General features: G+C 37.4%; 1 protein-coding gene across 3 annotated transcripts in view; it reads left to right on the top strand.

Annotated features, from left to right (window-relative positions):
• The window catches only part of RASSF8 (Ras association domain family member 8), a 112676-nt gene extending 93529 nt beyond the window's left edge, over positions 1–19147 (top strand). The window contains exons 3-6 of one of the 3 annotated variants that reach the window (XM_047787357.1): positions 4594–4757; positions 14752–15641; positions 17728–17872; positions 18697–19147. In XM_047787357.1, the coding sequence (XP_047643313.1) occupies positions 4655–4757; positions 14752–15641; positions 17728–17872; positions 18697–18818 (1260 nt within the window). In that variant the 5' untranslated portion in view covers positions 4594–4654 and the 3' untranslated portion in view covers positions 18819–19147. Of the gene's footprint in view, positions 1–4553; positions 4758–14751; positions 15642–15737; positions 17873–18696 lie in introns of those variants that run through there. The other 2 variants (XM_047787356.1, XM_047787358.1) reach the window with 2 other exon arrangements.
• The last annotated feature ends 6228 nt before the right edge of the window (positions 19148–25375 follow it).

Here is a 25375-nt window from a genome sequence, read left to right as displayed (position 1 = left end):
ATTAAAATAATAGTTTGAATATGGAAACCGCACAATGAAAATGGTAAATGAACTATATTAATAGCCTTGCTGTAGAAGCTTACTTCTACCTACATCACTGTTTCCATGGAAAAAATGTGTTCCAAATTCCAAAGGCCTCTGCTTCCTGGGTCGTTAGTTCCAATGATGACCAATCCACCACACACACCTACAGTGTAGGACTTCGGTTTTCCTCTCTGGTCTAGTTCTGGGGCTGGGAGCAGAGCTTAGGAGTTGGACTCAAAGCGAATAAAGGGGAGAACAGGGGAGTTGCCGTTGTGGCGCAGAGGTTAATGAATCCGACTAGGAACCATGAGGTTTCAGGTTCGATCCCTGGCCCTGCTGAGTGGGTTAAGGATCCGGCATTGCTGTGAGCTATGGTGTAGGTCGCAGATGAGGCTCAGATCTGGCGTTGGTGTGGCTGTGATGTAGGTCGGCAGCTACAGCTCCAATGAGACCCCTAGCCTGGGAACATTCCATATGCCGCTGGTGTGGCCCCCAAAAAGACAAAAAAAAAAAAAAACACAACCAAAAAAACATTAAACAAAAAGCGGGGGGGAGAACAGAGTTTGCAGCTTCTAAAAGAGAGTACTAGGGGCTTCTGCTGGGAAGATAGATTCTTCAAATGACTCTCTTGAATAACTGATTATTAGGGAAGCAAGGGATGATTCTTAGTACAGCCCCAAACTTGACAGAAGCCATATTCTTTAAAAGTGGGACTCTTAGAATAAAAATTTGGACTATAGGTTTCATTGATCTGATCCATAAAGACATTTTCTACCCTCCTTAAGTGTTCAAGTTTGAAAAATCCTTAAGGATTCAAGTTTGAAAAATATTATTAGTGATGTTAAAAATGTAGATCCCAATCTGCTCTGTGATCAGCTGTGGTAGGAAGTCTCTGATCAAGAGGATAAATACCCTGCAAGTTTATATTAACTAGCAGTATTGTTTATACTCAGTGTTTTCACACAACACTACTATACTCTTAATATTTATCAGATGTACATGTGTTTTATGTTTGCTTGTATTTATTTAATGATTAAAAGTTCAAGGTGAAACAGTGATCATTCAGATAGGAAAATGTGTTATGGTATACTAAATGTTTATGGAACTTAAGTTTCTTTTGTACTATGGTTCCTTTGAGAGGAGGAGAACTTTTAATGAGATCTGCTGTCTTTATTATTAGGTTTGTCAAGTTTAGTATCTTTTTAAAAATAATTGTGTTTATTTTAATTTTTAAATTTGTAATACAATTTTAAAGGTTCCTTTCCATTTACAGTTATTACAGAATATTGGCTATATTCCCAATATATCAATGAGTCTGCTTCTTTTTTTGTTATACTCACTAGTTTATTGTATTGTTTAGGTCCCCCATGTAAGTGATATCATACGGTATTTGTCCTCTCTGTCTGACTTATTTCACTTTGCATAATGCCTTCCAAGTCCTTCCGTGTTGCTGCAAATGGCAAAATTTCATTCCTTTTTATGGCTGAGTAGTATTCTTATTATATATGCAATACCACATCTTCTTTATCCATTCATCTGTTGATGGACACTTAAGTTGGTTTCACATCTTGGCTGTTGTAAATAATGCTGCTGTGAATATTGAGGTGTACGTATCTTTTCAAATTGGTGTTTTTGGTTTTTTCAGATATATACCCAGGAGTAGAATTGCTGAGTCATATGGTAGTTCTCTTTTTGGTTTTTTGAGAAACCTCCAAACTGTTCTGCAGTGGCTGCACCAATTTACATTCCCACCAACAATGTTCCCTTTTCTCCGTATCTTCACTAACGTTTGTTATTTGTGTTCTTTTTGATGATAGGCTTTCTGACAGGTGTGAGGTATTATTTCATTGCAGTTTCGATTTCCATTTCTCTGATAACTAGTGATTTTTTTCAGCATCTTTTCATGTGCCTGTGTTGTGTCCTCTTTGGAAAAATGTGTATTCAAGTTTCCTGCCCACTTTGTAATTGAGTTTTTTTTTTTTTTTTGTCTTTTTGCTATTTCTTAGGCCGCTACTGCGGCATATGGAGGTTCCCAGGCTAGGGGTCTAATTGGAGCTGTAGCCACCAGCCTACGCCAGAGCCACAGCAACGAGGGATCCGAGCCGCATCTGCGACCTACACCACAGCTCACGGCAACGCCGGATCCTTAACCCACTGAGTAAGGCCGGGGATCGAACCTGCAACCTCATGGTTCCTAGTCGGATCCGTTAACCACTGCGCCACGACGGGAACTCCGAGTTGTTTGTTTTTTTCGTGTTGTGGTGTATGGGCTATTTATATATGTCAGATGGTAATCCTTTATTGGTCATATCATTTGCAAATTTTTCCTCCTACTCAGTGAGTTGTCTTTGTTTTGTCAGTGGTTTCTTTTGCTGTGCAAAAGCTTTTAAGTTTAACTAGGTCCAAATTCAGTCTTGTAATGAAACACAAGGGACTGTGTATTAAGTAAATTTTAATTCAGCTGAGTTTTGAAAACTCAGAGGTTTTTATTTTATTTATTTTTTAATTTTTTTTTTTGTTTTTTAGGGCTCCACCTGCAGCATAGAGAGGTTCCCAGGCTAGGGGTCAAATTAGAGCTACAGCAGCTGGCCTACACCACAGCCACAGCAACACAGGACCCAAGCCATATCTGCAATCTACACCACAGCTCACAGCAATGCTGGATTCTTAACCCATTGAGCAAGGCCAGGAATTGAACCTGTGTCCTCATGGATGCTAGTCAGATTTGTTAACTGCTGAGCCACAACTGGAACTCCCAGAGGTTTTTATTTTTAAAAATAATATATTAATTTAATACGCTATATTAATGTTTGGCCACTTTTTAATCTTAATTTATCCCAAGAAAGAATAATACATACTCTATTTTTAGTAAATAGAGTGTCTGTCAGGAAAAGGAAACAAATCTTGTCAGAACTCTTATGTTTCCTTTCCTTAAGCATTCCCTAAATGGATTAGGGACAGTAGCATATAAATCTCTTATTTGAAATTTGGAGTGCACACCAGCCTATATAATGCTCAAAGAAGTCTAGCTGTAAAGGAACTTTTAAACTTTTGTTTTCCTGGATTTCTTACATTCCTATGGCTTTGGAACCCTTTTCCACAGAAACTGTACGATCTCCTAGTACTTCACAGCTGAGGAGCCACAGTTACAGGAGTCAGCTTGTAGGCAAATGGCCCTTTCCCTGGGCCCGAAGGGGATTTATGAAACCACCTCAGCACTGCACTGGAGGCAGGGAGGGATCAAGCAGCTCACTGGGAGATTAACAGTCCTTCCCCTGATCTTCAGAGTAACAGAAAGTATTTTTGTACCTTCTCTTTATTCTCCTTCACCTCGTATGTGTTCTGACTTGTCTACCCAGGTGACCAAGTGGCCTAAAATTGTCTTAGGTTCTTTAAAAAAATGTTCAAGGACTAAGTTACTATTCGTAGTAAATACTATTTTATGGGAAAAGTTTTTATTGTTTTTTAAATAAACTTTTTAATGAGTTTAACTAATCTTGAAATGCCAGTGCCATTGTAAACCTTTAAATAAATTTAAATGTTTTCTCTAATTAAGTCAACATTAATTACATCTCATAAACTTTAACACTTTTTTAAAAACAGCAAAGAAATGGGAAGACCTCAGGACAATGAACAAACAAATCATAGATTGATAAAGATTTAACACAGGAGGAGTAAACCCACAGGAAAAAAGGATTCTGTGTAATTAATTTTAGTAGGCTAATAATAACATTCAAGTCAATAGAAGAAATCAAGGCATTTGGTTTGACCATATGAGAATGAAAATTTTCTGCTTCATTTATAACACAGCTTAACACAATATCAGACACTGGGGAAATATAGCAAGTAAAACAAAAGGTTAAGGTTTGATCTTATTAGAATAATGCTTAAATTTAAGGAAATTATCAAGCTCCAGTTAAATAAATGGGAAAAGGATAAGCAGTTCATACATGGGAAAATTGTCAGCCAAGAAAGGAATTCATTTTCTTCAGTGAATATTTTCTGCACACCTGTGCCTTATTCTACTGGTGTTGGAGTTTCAGGTGAAGGTGATACTCTCAATCCTTTGTCAAAGAGTGGAAGGCAAGGGACACATGGAGCAAAGAAAGCCTGACTTAGGAAGATGCCTTTACAAATGCTGGCAAGGCTGTGGAAACTGCTTCAGTTGATTATGATGCTTAAAATGACAACTTTTTTCCTTTTTTATTTCTAACCTCAGAAATTATCCTAATGAAATAGATTTTATTTTAAAAGAAACAATTTATATGCTGAGCTTGGTCAAGGAAATAGCTTGCTTTAGTCAATGGAGAGTGACCTTATCATCAGTATTCTAATTGTGAAAAAGTACCATGAGATGTCATAAGAGGTGGCTATAGCTGTATTCAGCTGCTAAATTCAGTTCTGTAATAAGTAAACCTATAGTCATTAATGGTGGTAGCATTTTGATATATTAAAATCTGTTTTGGTAATATTTACTTATGAGAAGTGTTAAGATTCATTTTATTAAAAATGTTTTTCCCTCTTTTTAGCTCACTGCACAGACTCTCTGCCTTTTCCATGTTTTCCTAGAGAAATGACCTGATACCTTGATGACCAGTCTCAGGGCCCTTGGGTGACTGGCTGGGGCACCATGGAACTTAAAGTATGGGTGGACGGAGTTCAGAGGATTGTTTGTGGGGTCACTGAAGTCACAACTTGCCAGGAAGTTGTCATAGCCCTAGCTCAAGCAATAGGTAAGTGAACTCGCTGGGTATCTGAGATAAAGTGGTTTTTTTGCTGTGATTCCTGTTGTTGGTTGTTTCTTTTTGTTGTAAGTATAGATCTCTCGTGAGTTTCGTTCATTTGGTTCCATAATACATCTCTTGGGTGCACTTTTACTTATTACTGTATTATAATTTCCCTGAACCTAAGTAGATCTGTGAAGACACTTCTGCTTGCCTCCACCAGATTTTATTGGTCTTGACTCTAGAGTCTGTACTGTCTTCTCTTCTGCTGCTTATCCTAAATAATGATTTCCAGAACTGAAAATATTTCCTTGAGCCAAAACATTGATTTGTGGTTTTCAGACCCCTCATTAGGAAGAATCCGATTTACCTTTTAGTCTGAATACTTTTTTTTTTTTTTTTTAATCTTTTTGCCTTTTCTGGGGCCGCTCCCACAGCATATGGAGGTTCCCAGGCTAGGGGTCTAATCAGAGATGTAGCCGCTGGCCTACACCACTGCCACAGCAGCACGGGATCCAAGCCGCGTCTGCGACCTATACCACAGCTCACGGCAATGCCAGATCCTTAACCCACTGAGCAAGGCCAGGGATTGAACCTGCAACCTCCTGGTCCCGAGTCAGATTCATTAACCACTGTGCCACAATTGGAACTCCTAGTCTGAATACTTTTAGAAAAGAAAATGCAAGAAATTCAATGACATGGCTTTTCATTAGAAAGACAATGTGTACTCTTTAAATCTCACACAGTGAAGAAAAAGTTGTCAAACCCATGCTTACCAGCTCCATCTCACCTACCCTGTTGCAACTTTACTCCTTATTTACTCTCAGTTTATCATATCTTATGAATGTTTTTTAGTTGCCTTAATTCCTTTTGGAACACAATGAGGGCATAAGCACTTACACCAGTAAAGCCAGTAATGTGGGCTAAAGTTTATATTTGCATCTTAAATTAATCCTGTCATTTAACAAACATGTAAAAGTTGACCCTTGAACAATATGGGTTTCAACTGTGAGAATCCCTTATATGCAGTATTTTCCCAGTGGTAAATAATACACAATTGAACATTGGTTTAATTCGCAGATGCCAAGGAAGTGCGGATAGAGAGAGCTGATGACTTTAAGTTACATGCAGATTTTTGACTGCCTGGAGAGTTGCCGCCCGTAACCCCTGTGTTGTTCAAGGGTCAACTGTATTAAGAAGAAACTATGTTCACCATGCTAGGTGCTCAGTGCCTCTTTGTCTTTAAGCTCCTTATGAAAAGTTTATTTTTATGTCATGCTAGTTTATATCGGAAGCATGTCATGTTAGCTCAGGATGGAGACAAGTCACTGACACCATGGCACCTTAGCATTTTGTAGAGGTGGTTGTGCCCCTGCATTGTGGCAGAGGCACTATTAGACGTTGGCAGTGACCCTATACAAAGACAGAAGCTTTAACACGGATATCTTTTGATTTTTTTTTCCTTAAATACTATATAGCACACTCATGTGTTAAAACAATGGTGAAAATACGAAGTTTTCACATTCCATGAAATTGTCCTGCATTTGGCACTAATATTATATTTGTGGACCTCAGCTTAATTATTAAAGAGTGGGAAATTAGGCATTTAATTAAGGCAATTTAATTTTATTTCATATTCTTTGCAACTAATTTATTAGTAAATTCCCCCTTTTAAAAGCATCACATAATTTATTTTAATTAAAATATGCAGCATTGTTGGTTTTTTTTTTTTTTTCCTGCTTAAAGAAAACTAGAACTAGCAAGTATCAATCTAACTTTCTTTGTTATTTTTGAGAATCAAGCCATGGGCAGTGGTTTAAAAAAAAAAAACACCAACAGTGAATAGTTTTTAGGGAAGTTGAGGTAGTTGAGGAGTGCGGTAAGCTGTATCTGTCCACATGGTAACTATGTTCTCGACACAGAATTTCAAGGGGAACTGCCTAGGGGTGTGTGTGTCCATGTCCCCATTTGGACTAAAGAGAGCACTTGTTTGTGAAAAAGTTGAAAAGAAGCTTTAACTGAACCTACCCCCACCCCTCCATTTTTGCTTTCTCAACAACTCAGTCCAGGACTGTTTTGAAAAGTTGACAGCTTGACAACTTGAATACAGATCCTTTTTTTTTTTTTCTTGTTACAGCTGTACCTGCAGCATTTGGAAGTTCCTGGGCTAGGGGTCAAATTAGAGCTGCAGCTGAGGCCTGTGCCACAGCCTCAGCAATACTGGATCTGAGCTACCTCTGCAACCTATGCCACAGCTTTCAGCAATGCCTGGACCCTTAACCCACTGAGTGAAGTCAGGGATTGAACCCACATCCTCAGAGAGGACAACATCGGCTCCTTAACCCACTGAGCCACAACAGAACTCCCATGAATACGTGGATGCTTTATGATATTTCTCCAAACCTGACTAAACAACTCTTTTTCTGAATTATAAATACTTCATTGAATTCAGAACTCACCTGGGGGATGATTCAACTGGCAACCAAGATCCTTGCTTCTGTTGTGCTTTAAGATTTTCTCAGCATCACATTCAATATGCTTCTGCTATTATACTTCAGTCTTTATCTGTCTTGTCATGAGAGTTATTGATATTCAGAGTCTAAACACTAAATGAATATTTTACAGTATTATGACCTTATTTCTAGTATAAGAAATAACAGAATTTATAATTACCTAAAATCTCTATTATAACAAACACAATTTCTGTGGCTTAATACAGTAAAAGTTTAGTTACACTAGTAGTAGAATATAGGCTGACTAAGCAAAACTGCGTATGTTTCCAAAACATTTAGTAGTTCCCTTTGTAGCTCAGTGGTAATGAACCCAGCTAGTATCTATAAGGGTACAGGTTTGATCCTGGCCTCTATCAGTGGATTAAGAATCCTGCATTGTTGGTAGCTGTAGTGTAGGTTGCAGACGAAGCTCAGAACCAGCGTTGCTATGACTGTGGCGTAGGCAGAACCTCCAGCTCCAATTCAACCCCTAGCTTGGGAACTTCCACATGCTGCAGATGCGGCCCTAAAAAGACTAAATAAATAAATGAAATAATTTTTAGTGAAACCACATGTAGAATAGCTTTCTTGGGTTTAAGTTTATGTGTTTGTCTCATGGAGGTGGGGCACAGTGTGTACAATTAGGAATGATTGAGTTTTTCTAGATAGCTAAAATTGCTTTCAGGAAACCAGGATATAAAAGCCTGTACACAGTTTGGCTGTCTGCAAATATATGTGACAGCTAACACTTGCTGACTCAGTGCTACTAATCAATCAAATTAAATTATAAAAGCGCTAAAGATAGAACATAATGTGATAAAAAGATTTATCTAATGTATCTAATAGTATAGATTTATCTAATGTATCTAATAGTATAGAAAGTAATCCTTTCTACTCTGATCTTTGACTACCTTGACAGGTTATATTTAGGTGGTAGAAGAAGAAAATATCCTCAAATTATAGACAGTAACTAAAAGTGAAACCGTGATTGACACACTTAATCTGCATCAAGTGGTTAAACTGCCCAGCAGGAGTGTACTGTGTTTTGTTACTATACACCTTGCGCTTTCTGAAACATTCCCAATTTTAAATATTCGACCACTTGATGTAAGCCACAGTCATTTCTCACTTAGATTTTTGCAGTACCCTTCTAAGCTCATTTCTCTGTATCATCCGGGGCCCCTTCATCATAATCACAACAGATTTCTTTTACAGTAATACTTTTAAAATATGCATCATATCACTCGTCTGCTCAAAACCCCTTAGTAGTTTCCAGACTCACTGAGAAAATCTCTGAGTCCCTCCAATGGTTTTCAGGGCCCTAAATGAATCCCTGCTTTACCCCCAACCTCATTTCCTATCACTTAGTTTTGATTGTTTCATCTTAAGTATACTAGAGACACTTCTGCCTCAGTCTTGCATCTGAGAATACTATGTACCCAAATATGTTCTTGATTCACTCTCTTGGCTTGCTGCTTAACTGTCATCTTCTCACAGAGCCCCTCCCTGTCCACCTGTCCATACATACCTGCACACACAACTCACACACTCCCCATCTGCCATATTCTATGTATCTCTATTGGTGTTTTGTTTTGTTTTTTGCTTTTTAGGGCCACATCTGTGGCATATGGGAGTTCCCAGGTTAGGGGTCAAATCAGAGCTGCAGCTGCCAGCCTATACCACAGCCACAGGATTTGAGCTGCGTCTGCGACCTCTACCACAGCTCACGGCAACACTGGATCCTTAACCCACTGAGTGAGGCCAGGGATCAAACCTGCATCCTCATGGATACTAAGGGGTTCATAACTGCTGAGCCACAACAGGACCTCCTGTTTATCTCTGTTGTACTTAACCCCTGACATATTATGTACAGACCACTGACCATTATCCATGTTTTTGAAATCTAAAAAAATTCTGAAAGCCTAACGTTAATTGGACTTAATCACACCTGGCATGGCTTGAACTTGTTTGGTAGTGAAAACTGATCTGACTTAATGTGAAGCTGAAGCTGTTTTTAACCTGTATTTATTCCATTTGATAAGAACTTTGATATATTTTACTTCAGAAATTTTAATATGTTTGATTATGGATCTGCAGGATAGCACTATGCTATCCTTCTGTGGACCTATATTCATTCTGTGTGTTGCCTGTTGCCTGCCACTCTTTCGTTACTGCTAATGTGTAGCATGTGGTAGACACTCAATACATACTTTTGAATGAATGAATGATTTTTTAAACTTCTGTGAATTACATGCTGAACTAGGTGACCACCTAATGTCTCATCCATCTCTAGGACTGTATGATCCTTTAGAAGTAAAGAAAAGCATATATTGTATATGTTACATTTAACTCTTAATTTCATATGCAAGTTAGCAGTTTTAAAAATTTACAAATTAGGAGTTCCCCTTATGGTGCAGCAGAAACAAATCCGACCAGTGTCCATGAGGACGTGGTTTGAACCCTGGCCTTGCTCAGTGGGTTAAGGATCTGGCATTGCCGTGAGCTGCGGTGTAGGTCACAGACGCAGCTCAGATCCTGTGTTGCTGTGGCTGTGGTATAGGCTGGTAGCTGTAGCTCTGATTCGACCCCTAGCCTGGGAACCTCTGCATACCATGGGTGTGGCCCTAAAAAGCAAAAAATAAATCACAAATTAGTCAATTTTATAACTATTTATGAAGTAATACTATCCATCATAGACTATTTTTATATTTAGGAAATACGAAAAAAAGTGAAAGAATCTGGACTTTGCTTCCTAGAAGTAAACACTGTTAAGCAATGCTTTTTATAAAGTACCTATAGATGAGCTTTAAAAAAAATTTTTTTTCACTCTCCTTAATGCTTCATAGTTTTAAAGTCTCAGATTTCATTTACTGACTTGTGAATCAAATTTTCCCCATCATTTAATCCTTACAACAGTCCTATGAGGAAGGCAGTTATGAGCCCTATTTTGGAGACTATCAAGCGGAGGCACAGAGATGTTAAATAACCTGCCCAAGCTCCTATAGCTGGTAAGGAGGCTCCTGGGATTCAAACCAAGAGATTGACCCGAGAATCCTGCTCTTAAGTACTCTTATACTGTGTTATTTATACCCTGTATAATCTCAATGGACAACTGTTAGAAAATACAGTTGTTGACTGAATTACATTGAAACAAGAAATAAAAATCCTTAGTAGTAAAATATACTGCTGTTTATAGCCAAAGTCATCTTTGACAATTTTGATATTTATAACAATAGTGTAGTTTATCATTCATATTCTAAGTAGCTTCTGTATTTTACACATTTATAAAAGGTTATTTTAATGAAGGTGAGTACATATTCACAACATCTATTATTACTCAGGATGGGTTAGATTATGCTGCATTAATAAACAATCTGGAGTTCCCCTCATGGTGCAGCAGAAATGAATCTGACTAGGAACCATGAGGCTGCAGGTTTGATCCCTGGCCTCGCTCAGTGGGTTAAGGATCTGCATTGCTATGAGCTGTGGTGTAGGTCACAGACGCCGCGTGGATCTGATGTGGCTGTGGCTGTGGCGTAGGCTGGCAGCTATAACTCCGATTAGACCCTAGCCTGGGAACCTCCATATGCCACAGGTGCGGCTCTAAAAAGCAAAATAAATAAATAAATATTTTAAAAATGATAAAATAAATAACCCCCCAAACCTTAGTGGTTTATAACAATGTGTCAGCTATTATTTTGGTTAATATTATTTATGTAAAGTAGCACAAAGCCTAGCAAATAGTAAGCATATTAAATGTTAATAAATGTTTTCATTATTTTTAGTAGTAATAAATTTATAACAAAATCCTAATTAAGTCCTAAATTAATATGCAGTAATTCTGTGATTACATCATAATCTCATCAACACACTGGGAAAATATACTGTGAATGATTTAAATATGGGTTGAATGCACAGCTAGCTAACAGGTTATACTCAAAGATATTCTTGTATCACTGTCATCGTAAGATAAATACTCTTATGGTAAGAGTTATCTTAATAGCTACTCTTAGGACTTACAGAAAATTCATTAGTAAATTTGCAGAATTTTATATATTATAAAAAATATATATACACATATGTATGCATCAAAAGCATTTAACAGGCTATAAAATGATACAGTGTAAGTTCTGTTACAGAGATCAATGTTTATTGTAAGAATTCTAAGTCATTATGGAAAGAATTTGTTACATTCACTAGATTTTGCATAAGAATCCAAAATATTTGTAGCTCAAAGAACAGAGCATCTATCATCAGAAAATTTGGGATAGGATAGATTATTCACCATATAAAGAATGAGTCAGGTGTTACTGGCATTACTTCTAATATGTTCAGAGATAGGATATGTTTAGCATTAAATTCATGAGAGATTAATGCCAGCTTTCTGTCATGTTCTTTTGAATAACTTACATTATTCACCTTTGAGATTAAGATTTGAAGAAAAAAGTCAAATGTCAGTTTAAACTAAAATTTCTGCAGAAAGTTGATAATCAAGGTGTTTACTAGAATATATATTCCTAGGGCCTGACACTATTTCTAACAAATGTTTGTTCAATATATATTTGTTGAATAAATAACAAGATGTGATACTTTAAGATTATGATTTTGGTTTTTGGCTCTAAGGAGAAATTTCCTTAAATTGTAAAAAACAGTTGCAGTTTTTTTAAACGGTCGAAATAAGGGCATGGTGTTTCTGGGTGACTCATGTTTGAATATTTGAATTTTGGTGTGTATTTTCCAAAACTTCCTATTACTATATGGTCATATATTCTGCTCTAAGTTAGGTGAAAGTATCTGTTATCCTTTTTCCTTTTAATTTATATCAGTCATCCAGTGAGATTCCATTAATGTACTAAAAATCTCTTTATGTGATTATTTTCATTGAAGTTAATGATCCTTGGGATTACACAGAATTGCTTCAGCTATTCAAAAGTATTGTCAATATTCTATTTACCATTACTAATGTGGCAGACAGGCCTTAGGTAGCCAAAATGGTTTAAAACTATAAATGCCATGGATAGGTAGATAGGTAAGATATTCCTTTTTATTAGTTCTAGGGCTATGTCAAGATAGTATGAATTATAGAGCTAAATGTATCCATTTAATAAACTGCACTAAATCAAGTTTTGCAGGAGGAATTGGAATCTATCTAAATGAAATACACAGGGTCTGTAGGGCCTTGCCAAATGTAGGTATTAAAAACAATTATGGGATTTAACTCCCAATTTCTATAATAAGATCAAAGTATTAATTCATTTACCTTTTTTTAAAAAAACTTTTTTATATTGCTGGATGGAATTTTTTTTCTTTTTTTGCCTAATTGCACTAACTATGCATTATTTAACAAAAAGGAAAAACTGGCAGTAAAGGCAGTTCTAAATAATTTTCCAAGACATTCTCATAGAGCAGCAGTACCATGAAGTATTGGAAAATCAGCTTTATACTTAATTATGACTAAATTACAGTCCTTATAACGTGATGATTCACTTTTCTTTTTAAAGATGCTTCCTGGCCTGGTAGGATTCAAGAGGTCTCTACCAGTCTAGTCTAATCCCTCGTATTACTTCTGAGGACACAGGGTTCAGGTAGCAGGAGTGAGACCGTAAAAAGGCAGCAGAGCCAGAATCTTTAGAGCTGTGATCTTCAGAGCAGTGTAACCATATGGAACAAGTCTTAGCCATGCAGATAGGTCATGTGTTTTTTGTTGGGGAAATTACAGTAATTTTTAAGCAGAAAATCACGTGGAATATTTTTTATTCCAAGAAGCCAAATCCAGTGCATTGAGGCTTTGCATTCCCCTTTGTTTGCTCAGGTATTTTGATAATAGTAACAAGTAATACTTAATAGCATTTTCAAGGTTATGAAACATTTTTATATTTCACATCTCACTTGACTCTTACAACACTGTCAGGTAAGAAAATACTACTCTCACTCTATACATGAAAAAACTAGAGCTGAAGGAAATTTGAAAACAGGCCTTCTGACTCCAGAGGGCCCTTATTCTTAACACTCTGTCCAGCTTTACATAGTTGGGAGTTGCCGAAAGTTGCTTAAGGATTCTTTTAGTCAGATTGTTGTCATGTCAGGTCACTGTTTAAAGCAGGTCTCTTTTTTGTCCTGTGAATAGCAGTGTTTTAAATTCATAATGGCTGGTGTCTTGACTACCTGCTATGGGCCTGGCCATGTGGAAGGTGCTTATTACACCTGACTGACTCTCAAAACCTGTGAACTATTGCTGCTATCCCTATTTTGGAAGTGAAGTTAAGCTCCTTATCAAGTAAGTAATTTACCTGAGCCTAAAACTCTACCCAGGATTCAAATTTCCTTTAAAGGAGAACATACACATATGCTCAGAGCAATGTCATTCTTCATCTGCTGCTTCTGAATTGCATATGTGGGTGTTCATATGTACATACCCAGATTTCCGTTTATTGACCCAGTAATTGAGGAAATACTGCTATTGGTTGAGAAGCTCATGAAATTAAAAAAGAAGATGGAGAAAATAAATCAGTAGCTTTATATGCAGTATTATAATTGCTAGATGGCAGGGTGAGTTTTTTTTTCTTTGTAGTAATAGTAACTACTGATGGACACTTCTTACTTGAGATATAATTGACATATAACTTTGTTAGTTTCAGCTTTCTAATGGATACTTTTAACAAAATTAATATAATCTATCTGACCCACACACCTTAAATGGAAATATTTAGGAAATATGTTCAAGCTAATGACATTATATTGTTATTCTGAAACTTTGTCTTTCATAGTAACTGTTGTATTTATTATATATTATATAAATGTAATTTTATTCTTTTTGCCTTTTTAATTTTTTTAGACAATTCTTTGAAGCTGTTACTTATCAAAACTGAACAAGACTTCTCTTCAGGCCCCACTTTTTATATGACATTATTTAGAAGGGTTGTTTTCCTTGAGGTGATTTTTTATTTGCCACAGGGGTGCAGGAAGGTAGGGCAGAGAAAAGGCCTGTCCAGTACACATTAGCTGAATAGCAGGCTCTCCCCTGTCTCCATGTCTCCCTTCAGGAAGAGAAATGGGGGCTTCAGCCTTCCCAAGTCCTAATGTGCAGAAGGAGTCACCAAGTGGAAGTTTGTTCAAGTTCTGAAGTCCTGCCTAACTCTGCGACCAGGCCATCCTGGCTTCCAAAAGGACACTCTAGTGCCCTCGTTGGCTCAGCTGGAGGTCTTGCCCAAACAACTTCTGGTCAGTCAGGCAGGTGACAGGGGAGTAAGTTAAGATTCTCACTAAAGTTTAAAGGGGAAAATTGAGTCTGTTAGCAGGTCTGAAGCATATATGTGATTCACATCCCATAGTTTTATGTTACATATCTACAGGAGTTCAGTATATTCAAGTAAATGTTTTAAAGGCATCATGGACTGGAGTTTGATGCTAAGGAGACACAGTTATCAGATGGTGTTGTATGTTTAGAGGCATTATTTTAGCTATTGCATATCCCATTTTGACAATTTATTCTTACTTTTTTTTTAATCTAGGTCGAACTGGAAGGTACACTCTTATAGAAAAATGGAGAGATACTGAAAGACATTTAGCACCTCATGAAAATCCTATCATATCCTTAAACAAATGGGGGCAGTATGCTAGTGATGTGCAGCTGATTTTACGTCGAACTGGGCCATCTCTCAGCGAGCGACCCACATCAGATAGTGTGGCTCGAATTCCTGAAAGAACTTTATACAGGCAGAGTTTACCCCCCTTAGCCAAACTGAGGCCTCAGATTGACAAAACGATCAAAAGGAGAGAACCTAAAAGGAAATCATTAACATTTACAGGAGGTGCCAAAGGATTAATGGACATTTTTGGAAAAGGTAAAGAAACTGAATTTAAGCAAAAGGTGCTGAATAACTGCAAAACCACAGCAGATGAGTTAAAGAAACTGATCCGTTTGCAGACAGAGAAGCTCCAATCTATTGAGAAAGAGCTAGAATCAAATGAAATAGAAATACGATTCTGGGAGCAAAAATATAATTCTAACCTAGAAGAGGAAATTGTCCGCCTGGAGCAAAAGATCAAAAGAAATGATGTAGAAATTGAAGAGGAAGAATTTTGGGAAAATGAATTACAGATTGAACAGGAAAATGAAAAACAGCTGAAAGATCAACTTCAAGAAATAAGACAAAAAATAACAGAATGTGAGAGTAAATTAAAGGACTATTTGGCTCAAATCCAGACTATGGAAAGTGGTCTTGAGGCAGAAAAATTGCAACGGGAAGTTCAAGAGGCACAAGTCAATGAAGAAGAGGTTAAAGGAAAGATTGGTAAGGTTAGAGGGGAAATTGACATTCAAGGCCAGCAGAGTCTGAGGCTAGAAAACGGTATTAAAGCTGTGGAAAGATCTCTTGGGCAAGCCACCAAACGATTACAGGTAAAAACATTTTTATAAGAAGAGTGTTTTGTCTGTTTAGAAGAATGTATTTTGGCATCTTCTTTAACGATTGTGTATCTTCTCTTGTATTTAAAGTTGGAAACCTGCCTTAGTTTATAAGTTTCTTAGAATTTCTGTGACTTAGGACAAAGCTGAGATGTGAGACCAAAAAAAGACGACAGCTGGAGCCACACTATTCTTCTCCATGGAAGAAGCTTTCTTACTGTGGCAGCTGTAACATTAGGTAATTGGATGCAAAAGATGAAAATCTCAGAGCTGGAATGGACACTAATGATGATATAGTGAATCTTACCTTCTCCTTCTAGAGCTGGGAAACCAAAGCCAAAAGGGATTATTACTAAGGATGTGTGTCTAGTTGGCTGCCTATCTATCACATCACCACTGTTGCTAATCCCATCTTCTTTCCTGAGGTGTTATTAGTGCCCCCCCCCCAACCCCATAACCCTCACTTACTTTCTGGAGGAGAGAGGCAGGTTCCTCTCTGCCTTTTCCCCACTCCTAGTCCACATACAAGAACATTTGTATTTTGCACTTAGACCCTGATCACTCAACTTATATTTCTTGGGTACCCATTCTTGAAAAGACAGTGTGATGGTGTTGTCAGACTTGTAAAGAGATATCAGTCTCTAACAGCTGAAATGAGAAAGATACACAGTTGATTATAATATGGCTCCTTACATTTAAATTAATTAAAATTGAATAATATTCAATAAAGGTGTTTAAAAACATTGAATAAATTTAAATTCTTATTTAGTCACATTTGGCCACATTCAGTGCTCATTAGCAGATACATCTAGTGGCTACTGTATTGGACAGGGCTTGTTTAGAAGCTGTGTGATGATCATGGATCAAAGAGGGAACCATGAGGCTTCAGAGCACATGTGCCAGAAACTCTGAATGTCTGTAGTAACAAGATCTCCAAATAGTACCTGTGCACACTGGAGTTGGAGAAGAGCTGCTTTAAGAGTCTGAACAGTTCCACAAGCAGAGAAAGCTGAGGTTTCAGGAAGAACTGATGTCATTTCCTTTCTCTGTCACTGACTATAGTAAGTAGTAGAACTGCCAACCAAAATTTGTGCAGTCAAGAATTTCTCATGCAATAGAAGGTTGTTAACCCTCTGGCTTGTCAGTATTTTACTATTTGGATTCATTTTGACATCTAAAAAAGGTACACTTGGGAATTGTATTGCCTTGATGTTACCGGAAATACTAGTTTATGACAGCTGTTACTAGTAAACTCCACTACCTATGAAAAGTATCTAATAAACTACTGACATACCTCCAAGAACCCCCTACACTCAAAGTAAGTAGAGAAAACCACCACTGTTCTCTATTTTTCTCTTCCCTACCTTTACCGAATCCTTCAGACACACCCAGCTTGGGTGGGGCCTTTGCCACTTTTTCTTATAGTTCCCTAAAAGAGAGAAAGAGAAGAAAACCCATTTGAATAATAGAATGATTCTCCTTGCTTTGGGAGGTTTCTGGCTGTCCAAAGTTGTTCTCCTGACTTTAAGGCCCCTCAGTTCCCAGACTTGATTTTCTGGGTTTAAGAGTCCCATAGTGGGACTCTTGCTTTCCTCATGCCATAGCATAAATCTCAAAAATGGATCTCATGAAAACTTAAGCAGTTTAAAAAAATAAGAACTCTAAATCTTGTGGATGACTATTAATTTTGCAGTCAGTTATGAAGTAGATAATAGGGAACTTTACTTGTGAACAGCTTAGCAAGATTGCTGTCAACACCAGGGTGGATGGAATCCATTATTTGATTCATGACAGTTTACAGACATATATTTATTTCATCAGTAGCATAATGTATTCCTAACAGAGGAAGCTGTCACATTTAAGAGGACAGACTTAAGAAGCTGTTGTCATTCATTTGCTTATTTTTTGGTCCATGCCACAGAGTAAAAGTGACCTCTTTAGCCATTATGTCAATATGAACCAGATTTATTAAATGTATTCCTGTGTAAGCTAGTGTCTCACATTCAACCCCTGCCAGGATGCCTTTAGCTGGGCAATAGTGAATCTTCAAATTAAAAAAAAAAAATTAACTTCCATCTAGGACAAAGAACAAGAATTGGAGCAGTTGACTAAAGAGCTACGGCAGGTCAATCTGCAGCAGTTTATCCAGCAGACAGGGACAAAAGTCACCGTTTTGCCAGCAGAGCCCATTGAGGTGGAGGCATCGCATGCAGACATAGAAAGGGGTAAGATTTGAGAAATTGCTTTTTAAAAATTTTATTCTCACCGCTAACTGAATAAACTGGTAAGTTTTTTACCATTCGAAGCTAATTCTTTGGCCACTTAAAATTTTTTTTTTTTTTTTTTTTGGCCTGCGCCTGGAAGTTCCCAGCCCAGGAAATGAATCTGAGCCAATGAGTTTGAGCCAAAGCTACAAACTACATCACAGCTGCAGCAATGTTGGATCCTTAATCCACTGCGCCAGGCTGGGGATCAAACTCATGCCACCACAGAGACAACATCAGATCCTTAATCTACTGTGCCACAACAGGAACTCCAAATTTTGATATACTTCCTGTTTCTGAGGAAAATCAATAATATTTCATTTATTTATATACTTAGATGAGCAAATAATCACCAAATATCATGCTATTAGTTTTAAACTACTTCTTTACAAACTTTTTCCTGCAATATGTGTTAGTCATGGTCTGTTGTTTTAGCTTCTCTCTGTTCCTAATGCCCCTTCTTCCTCTCCTAAAAGTCTTTGTTATCAGTGTGTGCTGATATTTAAAAGACACCTCTAAACCTGTGTGTGCATATTGTCTGAACAACCCAGAAAGAGAAGCAAAATGCTTACCTTTTGAAAAAGACCATGAACTGTTTTAATCACTGAAAACTGTTATCACCTGAGAGGCGATAACAGTCTCTCCTCTCACCCAGGACCACAGCAGGTTGCAATCGTTACTATATATGATTTGGTTCTTGAGAGCAAGAAAATTCTAATTTTTCATATTGCTAAGTGCTCCAGTTTACTAAGAACCTCAAATGACTTTCTCTGTCTTCTGTCTAGAGGCACCATTCCAATCTGGGTCCCTGAAGCGGCCTGGCTCCTCTCGGCAGCTCCCCAGTAATCTTCGTATTCTGCAGAATCCTATCTCGGCTGGTTTTAATCCTGAAGGCATATATGTATAACATCTGCCTTCAGGGGAGAGACCCAGGAAGGTACCAAGGACAGTGAAAATTCCTTCTTTGATTTGTGCCAATGATGAACAGAGGATATATTTCACAAGCCACTGTATCTTTTTTTCTGTCCTAAATTGCATACCACTTGGAGCCATACCCTGTGCACTGATGCTGAAGAACAAAGAAACTGTGTTTTCCCACATCTACAGTGTTGACATTCTTGTCCAGCAGCTGTAATGCAAAGCCTTCATTTTTATTTGTAGCATTTTGAGAGCATTAGGAAAGTATTATACTGTGTGTATACATAAATAAAACCATGACTTAAGAGTGAAGAGAAATATGTGACTGGCTTAGTTTATTTATTCCATGTAATCAATTACTGAGTGAATGTTGATGTTTTAACATTTTTATTAATACTTATCCTGTGACTAAATTACATTGCATACTGTGTGATTATGACTTTGTGTGCATGTTGCCAGACTCTCTACGTTGCTGACTTATGGCTACACGAATGTCGTAGGGTGCTCCGCCATCAAAACTAACTCCAGAAGAACTGACTTGCATTTACTTTATGAACCCTTCCTAACCATTGCTTAATTAGGTGAGATAATTCAGGTTTCTTTTTAATTTGGGGTTTAATCTTTTCTTTACAGTATTTCCAACACATGAACAGAAGGTATAAGAACAAATATTTTCATAAGATAAAGTCTATGTTTAAAAGGTTTGCAGTGCTTCAGACGCTATTGAACAAAAATCTAATTGTTGAATATCTGTCCAAACAGGCATGGGATTTCCTGACACATGATGTGTTTTATTTCTGCCCTGCCTTATTATTTTAATCTCATGCATCCTCAGAGTTGCCATAATATATAAATTAGAGATGCCTGAGGGTATCTTCAGGAAGGTTGCTTTCAGTGATATATTTTTTAAGTAATCCACCTTATATATATGGTCTGTTCGTGTAAGCACCCACAGATGCATTATTGCTTACACATAATTTACTGTGTACATTATGGACTATTGCAGTTTCTCCAATCACTTAAACAGAAAGTAGGTTGGAATTAGGTACTTTGTTACCAAGGAAATAAAGTTAAATTCAGTGTTTGTTTTCATTAATTTCCATGTTGACTTTTATAGGACATTAATCTCCATTTGTACATATATTTTCTTATTTATAAAGCCAAAAGTGTGTCAACACCCCTACCATGAGTACTGACTTAACTAAGATTCACAAGCTTATGTAGATAGATGTGGTCATATATTTCTTAGCCATTTTTACATTCCCTCTGATCAAAATTTGGTACAATATAAATAAGAATTTAATCTGAAATTGAAAGTAGTTTTTAATTCTGAGGAATACACATCTGTCTGTATTATTTACATGCAACAAAATAAAAATGAATTAGTATATTAATGCCATGCTAACAGTTAAAAGATGTAAGTTGTATCTTATGCATGAGGGCAACTTTGGATGTTTTAAACACATTTGACTTATTTTTGGTTTAATGAATGCTGAGAATGCTGCTATATTTAGGTTTCCAATGAAAAATTTTAAGAATGGCTGTGAAAATATATAGAAGCTTCAAAGAACTGAAAGTAATAATGCAGAGTTGCCTTTTCTAGTTCAGCTAAATGGCAGACCTCAACTAAAAATATTTTCTTTGGGTTCTTAGAGTTATCCAGTTGACCTTGCCATTACACTATTTTGCAAAAACTTGAGAAATAAATGATTCTTACCTAATAACCACAACCTATACCCATTGTTCTCAATTTATAATTGTTATTTCGTATCTACATATATTCAAAAACTAGGAGAATTTTAAAAACAAAATAATTTGTAGATGTTAAAACAATGATTTATGGATGCCCAATATATGCCTTATTTTTAAAGGGTTCCATTCTATACTGGGTCGTTTTGTTATTGTTCAGAGAAATTGAGATCTTATTCACAAAGAAAAACTTTTTGTAAATTGATCACATTCTATGTAAATCAAAATGTTAAACTGAAGATATATTAATTGCAAAGATGTTTGGCATGCCATGAAAACACAAAGTCAATATCCAACTTCATTGTTGTAAATGATTATCAGCATTAACCTCATAAAGAAAGACTGGCAGGATTCTTACAACTTCAGCTGAATTTTCAAGCTGCCAGATAATCTTCACAGACTTAATGACAAATAGAAATACTCTTTCCTAGATGAGAAGAATATATAAATGTGAATTTGATTAATATACTGAGAAGCTGTACTTTTTAATCAGTTATATTACTTCTGGAAGCACATCTCTAAGAAATATTTTCTAAGTCTTTTTTTAAAATAGAGACTAGAAAATTCATTTCCCTAGGATATCTTAAAAATATCTTAGTCTGTTTCTGGTCATTTTTATCTGTTGCAAATACAAATGAGTTAAGATTAAGTGCCACACCTTTGGATACATTTCTGAGGGGGAAGTGGGCAGTGGTATAAAAAATACCAAATAGAAAATTTTACATCTGGGGGAATACTCAGGTTCTAAATACTAAATTAGATTTCAGAGTTTTTTTCATTATTATTACACTGCAAGTTCTTTTTTGTTTGTTTGTTTAGCCGATCCCAAAGCATGTGGATGTTCCCAGACCAGGGATAAAACCTGCGCCATAGCAGTGACCTGAGCCACAGCAGTGACAATGACGGATCCTTAACCCATTGAGCAACCAGGGAACTCCACACTGCAAGCTGTTTTATTGCGATTTTCTACAAAGATTAAATACATTAGAAGATATTTTTTCCTACCAAGGAATAATTTGAATTAGCATTGATATATTTGACCCTCTTGAGTGTTTGTCATCCTCAGAGAATGATCCATAGTGGGTTGCCTCAGTCCTCTTGTTACTCTTTTGAGATATTTTGGTTTATTAGTTTTTTTTTTTTTGTTCTTGATACACAGGGAATTCACATGTGAGACTTTGGTTGGTGCTAATAGGTGTTACCCATTTGATTCCTTCAGCCATCACTGAGCGTTCAAATTCATCATAAACTAGAACTGAAACTACTACAGTAAAAATATAGAATTTATGGTGTGAAATGTGAACGTTAACAGTGTTTAAGAAGAACAAATAAACGCTTGCTTCCAGAACATAAGTAAATTTTGTACCTGCATTTAAAGAAAATTTTCTTTGTGAATAAGAGTAAATCAGTCTTTCAGAAAAGAAACTTCATGTAAAGCCATTTCTGTGAACCTCTTTCCAAGTTAGGACTGTAGTAATGAATTGAGGAAATAATACAGAAATGGCAAAACTCCTGATTTCAGGTGTGCCGAGGGCATGGGTAGATGAACTGTTCCCTGTGTGCATTGCCTTTGAAAAATTGGGCCTTAATTTATATGTAAATAACAACACTGTGTTCACATCCCTCTTCTACCTAAAGTTGTCTTTATTAGTCTATATTGTATTAAAATTTAGCTCATAAGTATTACTTTTATATTATGTCATTTTTTTTAAGTTGCATGTTTATACCATTTACTACAGTATTTTTAAGTTTTGGGTGAAGGCCATCAGCTGTATGGAGAAGACAGAACAATCACTATTTATTCAGTGTTGCTGCTTTATGTTTCCCGAATAAGCTTTCGATGCCAGGACAGTGACTGCTTGAAAGCTGCAGGAGCTCTATTCCAATGCATTTTATATATTTTTAGAAACCAGTAAATGCAGATAACTATTTAGTATACTCATTATATTAAACCAGCAGAAATATAAAGGCAATAAAGTATATACATATATATATGGGGGGAGGGGAAAGATTTAAAAATAGATTTACAGCCAGACACGGTGATAGCCCTAAATGTATTTCTCAATCTGTCTTTCTTTATTGACCTGAAGAGGATTTGAGTTGCTGCAGCTTTAAACAGAAAATTGCCACGTTCACTAACTGTGAACACATAAATATGCTTTTAGTACTGCTTTGCTTATGTGCAAATAAAATATCTGTAATCTGTATTATATGTAATTATTCTTTCCTTTTGACCTTCATTTCAAAATGTATATTTTCTGATTATTATCATGAGCTGTAAAACAAAGGATCAATATCTGATATTCTCCCAAATAATAAATTTTCAGGATTCACTGGGGCATTACAATTGCTGGTTTGTTTCTTATGTATTTATATTTTAAAATATAATTTTATTTCCTTTAAAAGATGCCCAGGAGAAAAGGTCTATATATCAGTGACACAGAATTACATTTCTCTGAAAGTAATGTAAGGGAGTTCCTGTTGTGGCTCAGCGGTAACAAACCCAACTAGTATCCACAAGGACACAGGTTCAATCCCTGGCCTTGCACAGTGGGTTAAGGATCTGGCATTGCCGTGAGCTGCAGTGTAGGTCACAGGTGCGGCTCAGATCTGGCATTGCTGTGGCTGTGGTGTAGACCGGCATCTGCAGCTCCCATTTGAGCCCTAGCCCAGGAACTTCCATATACCGCGGGTATGGCCTTAAAAAGACGGAAAAAAAAAAGTAAAAAAAAAAACAAACCCTGACTTATTATTGAAGCTCTGTATTCCCAGATCTCTTTCGAACCACAAATGAGGAGAAGGAGTAAGTCAGTACGTCCCACCTGCCAGGCACAGGAGGTGCATCCTGCCAGCCATCTAGCAACTTCTCCCAGTTCTCAGAACTGATAAATAGCTCACAGGGCACTTGAATTTAGTCTTTCTGGATACCAAGGTACTTTCCTATATTCTGCAATAAAGCTGCATAATAAGTTTTACAGTGCTCAGCGTCTACATTTTAAGTACTTTTTAATGTGAAAGTACTGCTGACATATATAAATTATATTTTTTATAAGTAGAACCTAGATCTTGATCATGAAAGTATACATATGAATAATAGTATGCGTGGGAGTTCCCTGGCGGCCTAGTGGCTAGGACTTTAGCACTTTCACCACTGTGGCCCTGGTTTGATCCCTGGTCTGGAAACACATCCCACATCAAACTGCTTCACACTGCAGCCATTAAAAAAAAAAAAAAAAAAAAATAGAGCTCTAAAAAAAAGTATGCCAAAAAAGCAAAGAGAAACTGTGAAGCAATAATTCAAAATATAAATTATTCCTTGTCTTGGTTCAGGGGACTTTTAGAATTTTAATTTCCATCCTCCCTTCTTCACCCTCTGCCCACTCTGTGTTCTGTGAGACAGGTATAATCACGCTGGGTACACTCATGCTCTCTGCAGACGTTCTGTGAGCCTCTGTTGTTGGCCAGACACTGAAATTCCTGTGATTTGTTTTGCACCTCCACGGGGTTACAGTCTCATAGCCACCAATAAAAGAGGGCCTCACCTCAGCCCAGGGTGTTGGCAAACCGTGGAGAATGGGCTACAGCCTGGGGGTGCCACCTGCACAGACTGGAAGAGAGATGGAGATCAGGAGGCTAAGAGAGGTCAGCAGCGATCGGGAAGGGCATTGGTTTCCATGTAAGAATTTGGACATTTTCCTTAGAGCCATGGAAGGGTTTGAAGCATGGAAGTGAAATGGTCAGATTAGCACTTTAGGAAGACCCTTCTGGCTGGCATCATGGAGAGCTGCCTGAGGAAGCCGCCCGACTAAAGGCAACAATGGCCATTCAAGAGCTCTACAGGAGCTCAGGCCAGAGGTGGAGGTAACCTGAGCCAAGTAAGCTGTTAGGGTTTGCTCAGAAACAAATTTTTATTGAGCACCTACTGTGTACTAGGAGAAAAGGAGAACCAAACAGGTTTTGGGCAACTGAAGTAGACAGTGGCAAAAGGATATGATATTTAAATGGTGGAGAAGGGAAAAAAGAAACCAAGGAACCTCAGGTGTTTGGCCGCTCTCCGAAGCCTTAAGTCACTAGTAGAAATGGGGCTGTGTGTCTTTCAGAGATTAGTCTCTTGTTTTGTGTACTAGAGGTAAAAGATTGGGACAAGAGAAAGGGAAGGGAGAGAACAAAGAAACAGAGGGTATGAATTTGAGAGGTGGGGCTTCAAATGAACCTCCATCTGGTGAAGCGCCCCTGCAGTCTTTCCTGTGAGAAGGGAATGGTTTGGGGGAAAAGCAGCACCAACTTTAACCGCCCCCGTCTCCTCACTGGTGTGTTGAAATCCTGTTTTTCCAGCATTATACTTAGCTTTGTGTTCTCCATCCACCAGTTTCTTTTCTTTTCTTTTTTTTTTTTTTTCTTTTGTGCTTTTAGGGCTGCACCCATGGCATACGGGAGTTCCCTGGCTAGGGTTCCCATCAAGCTGTAGCCACTGGCCTACGTCACAGCAACTTGGGATCCGAGCCGAGTCTGTGACCTACACCGCAGCCCATGGCAACGCTAGATCCTTAACCCACTGAGCAAAGCCAGGGATCAAACCCGCATGCTCATAGATACTACTCGGGTTCATTAACCACTGAGTCATGATGCGAACTCCTCCATCCACCACTTTCATTCATCTGCCATATGTGTCCAAGATAATAGAAAGGTCCGACTCGGGTCCAGAATGAAAGAAGTGAAGATGGACCATATTTACAAGTTTGCTGCAACTGCCAGCAGCTTGAAAGTCAAGTAAATGAATTGGAATACTTAGTAACA

This window comes from Phacochoerus africanus, chromosome 7 (assembly GCF_016906955.1).
Source record: "Phacochoerus africanus isolate WHEZ1 chromosome 7, ROS_Pafr_v1, whole genome shotgun sequence".
NCBI classification, from domain to species: Eukaryota; Metazoa; Chordata; class Mammalia; order Artiodactyla; family Suidae; genus Phacochoerus; species Phacochoerus africanus.
Note: the sequence above shows the minus strand (reverse complement) of the source record. Positions and strands in the feature narration are given on the sequence as shown.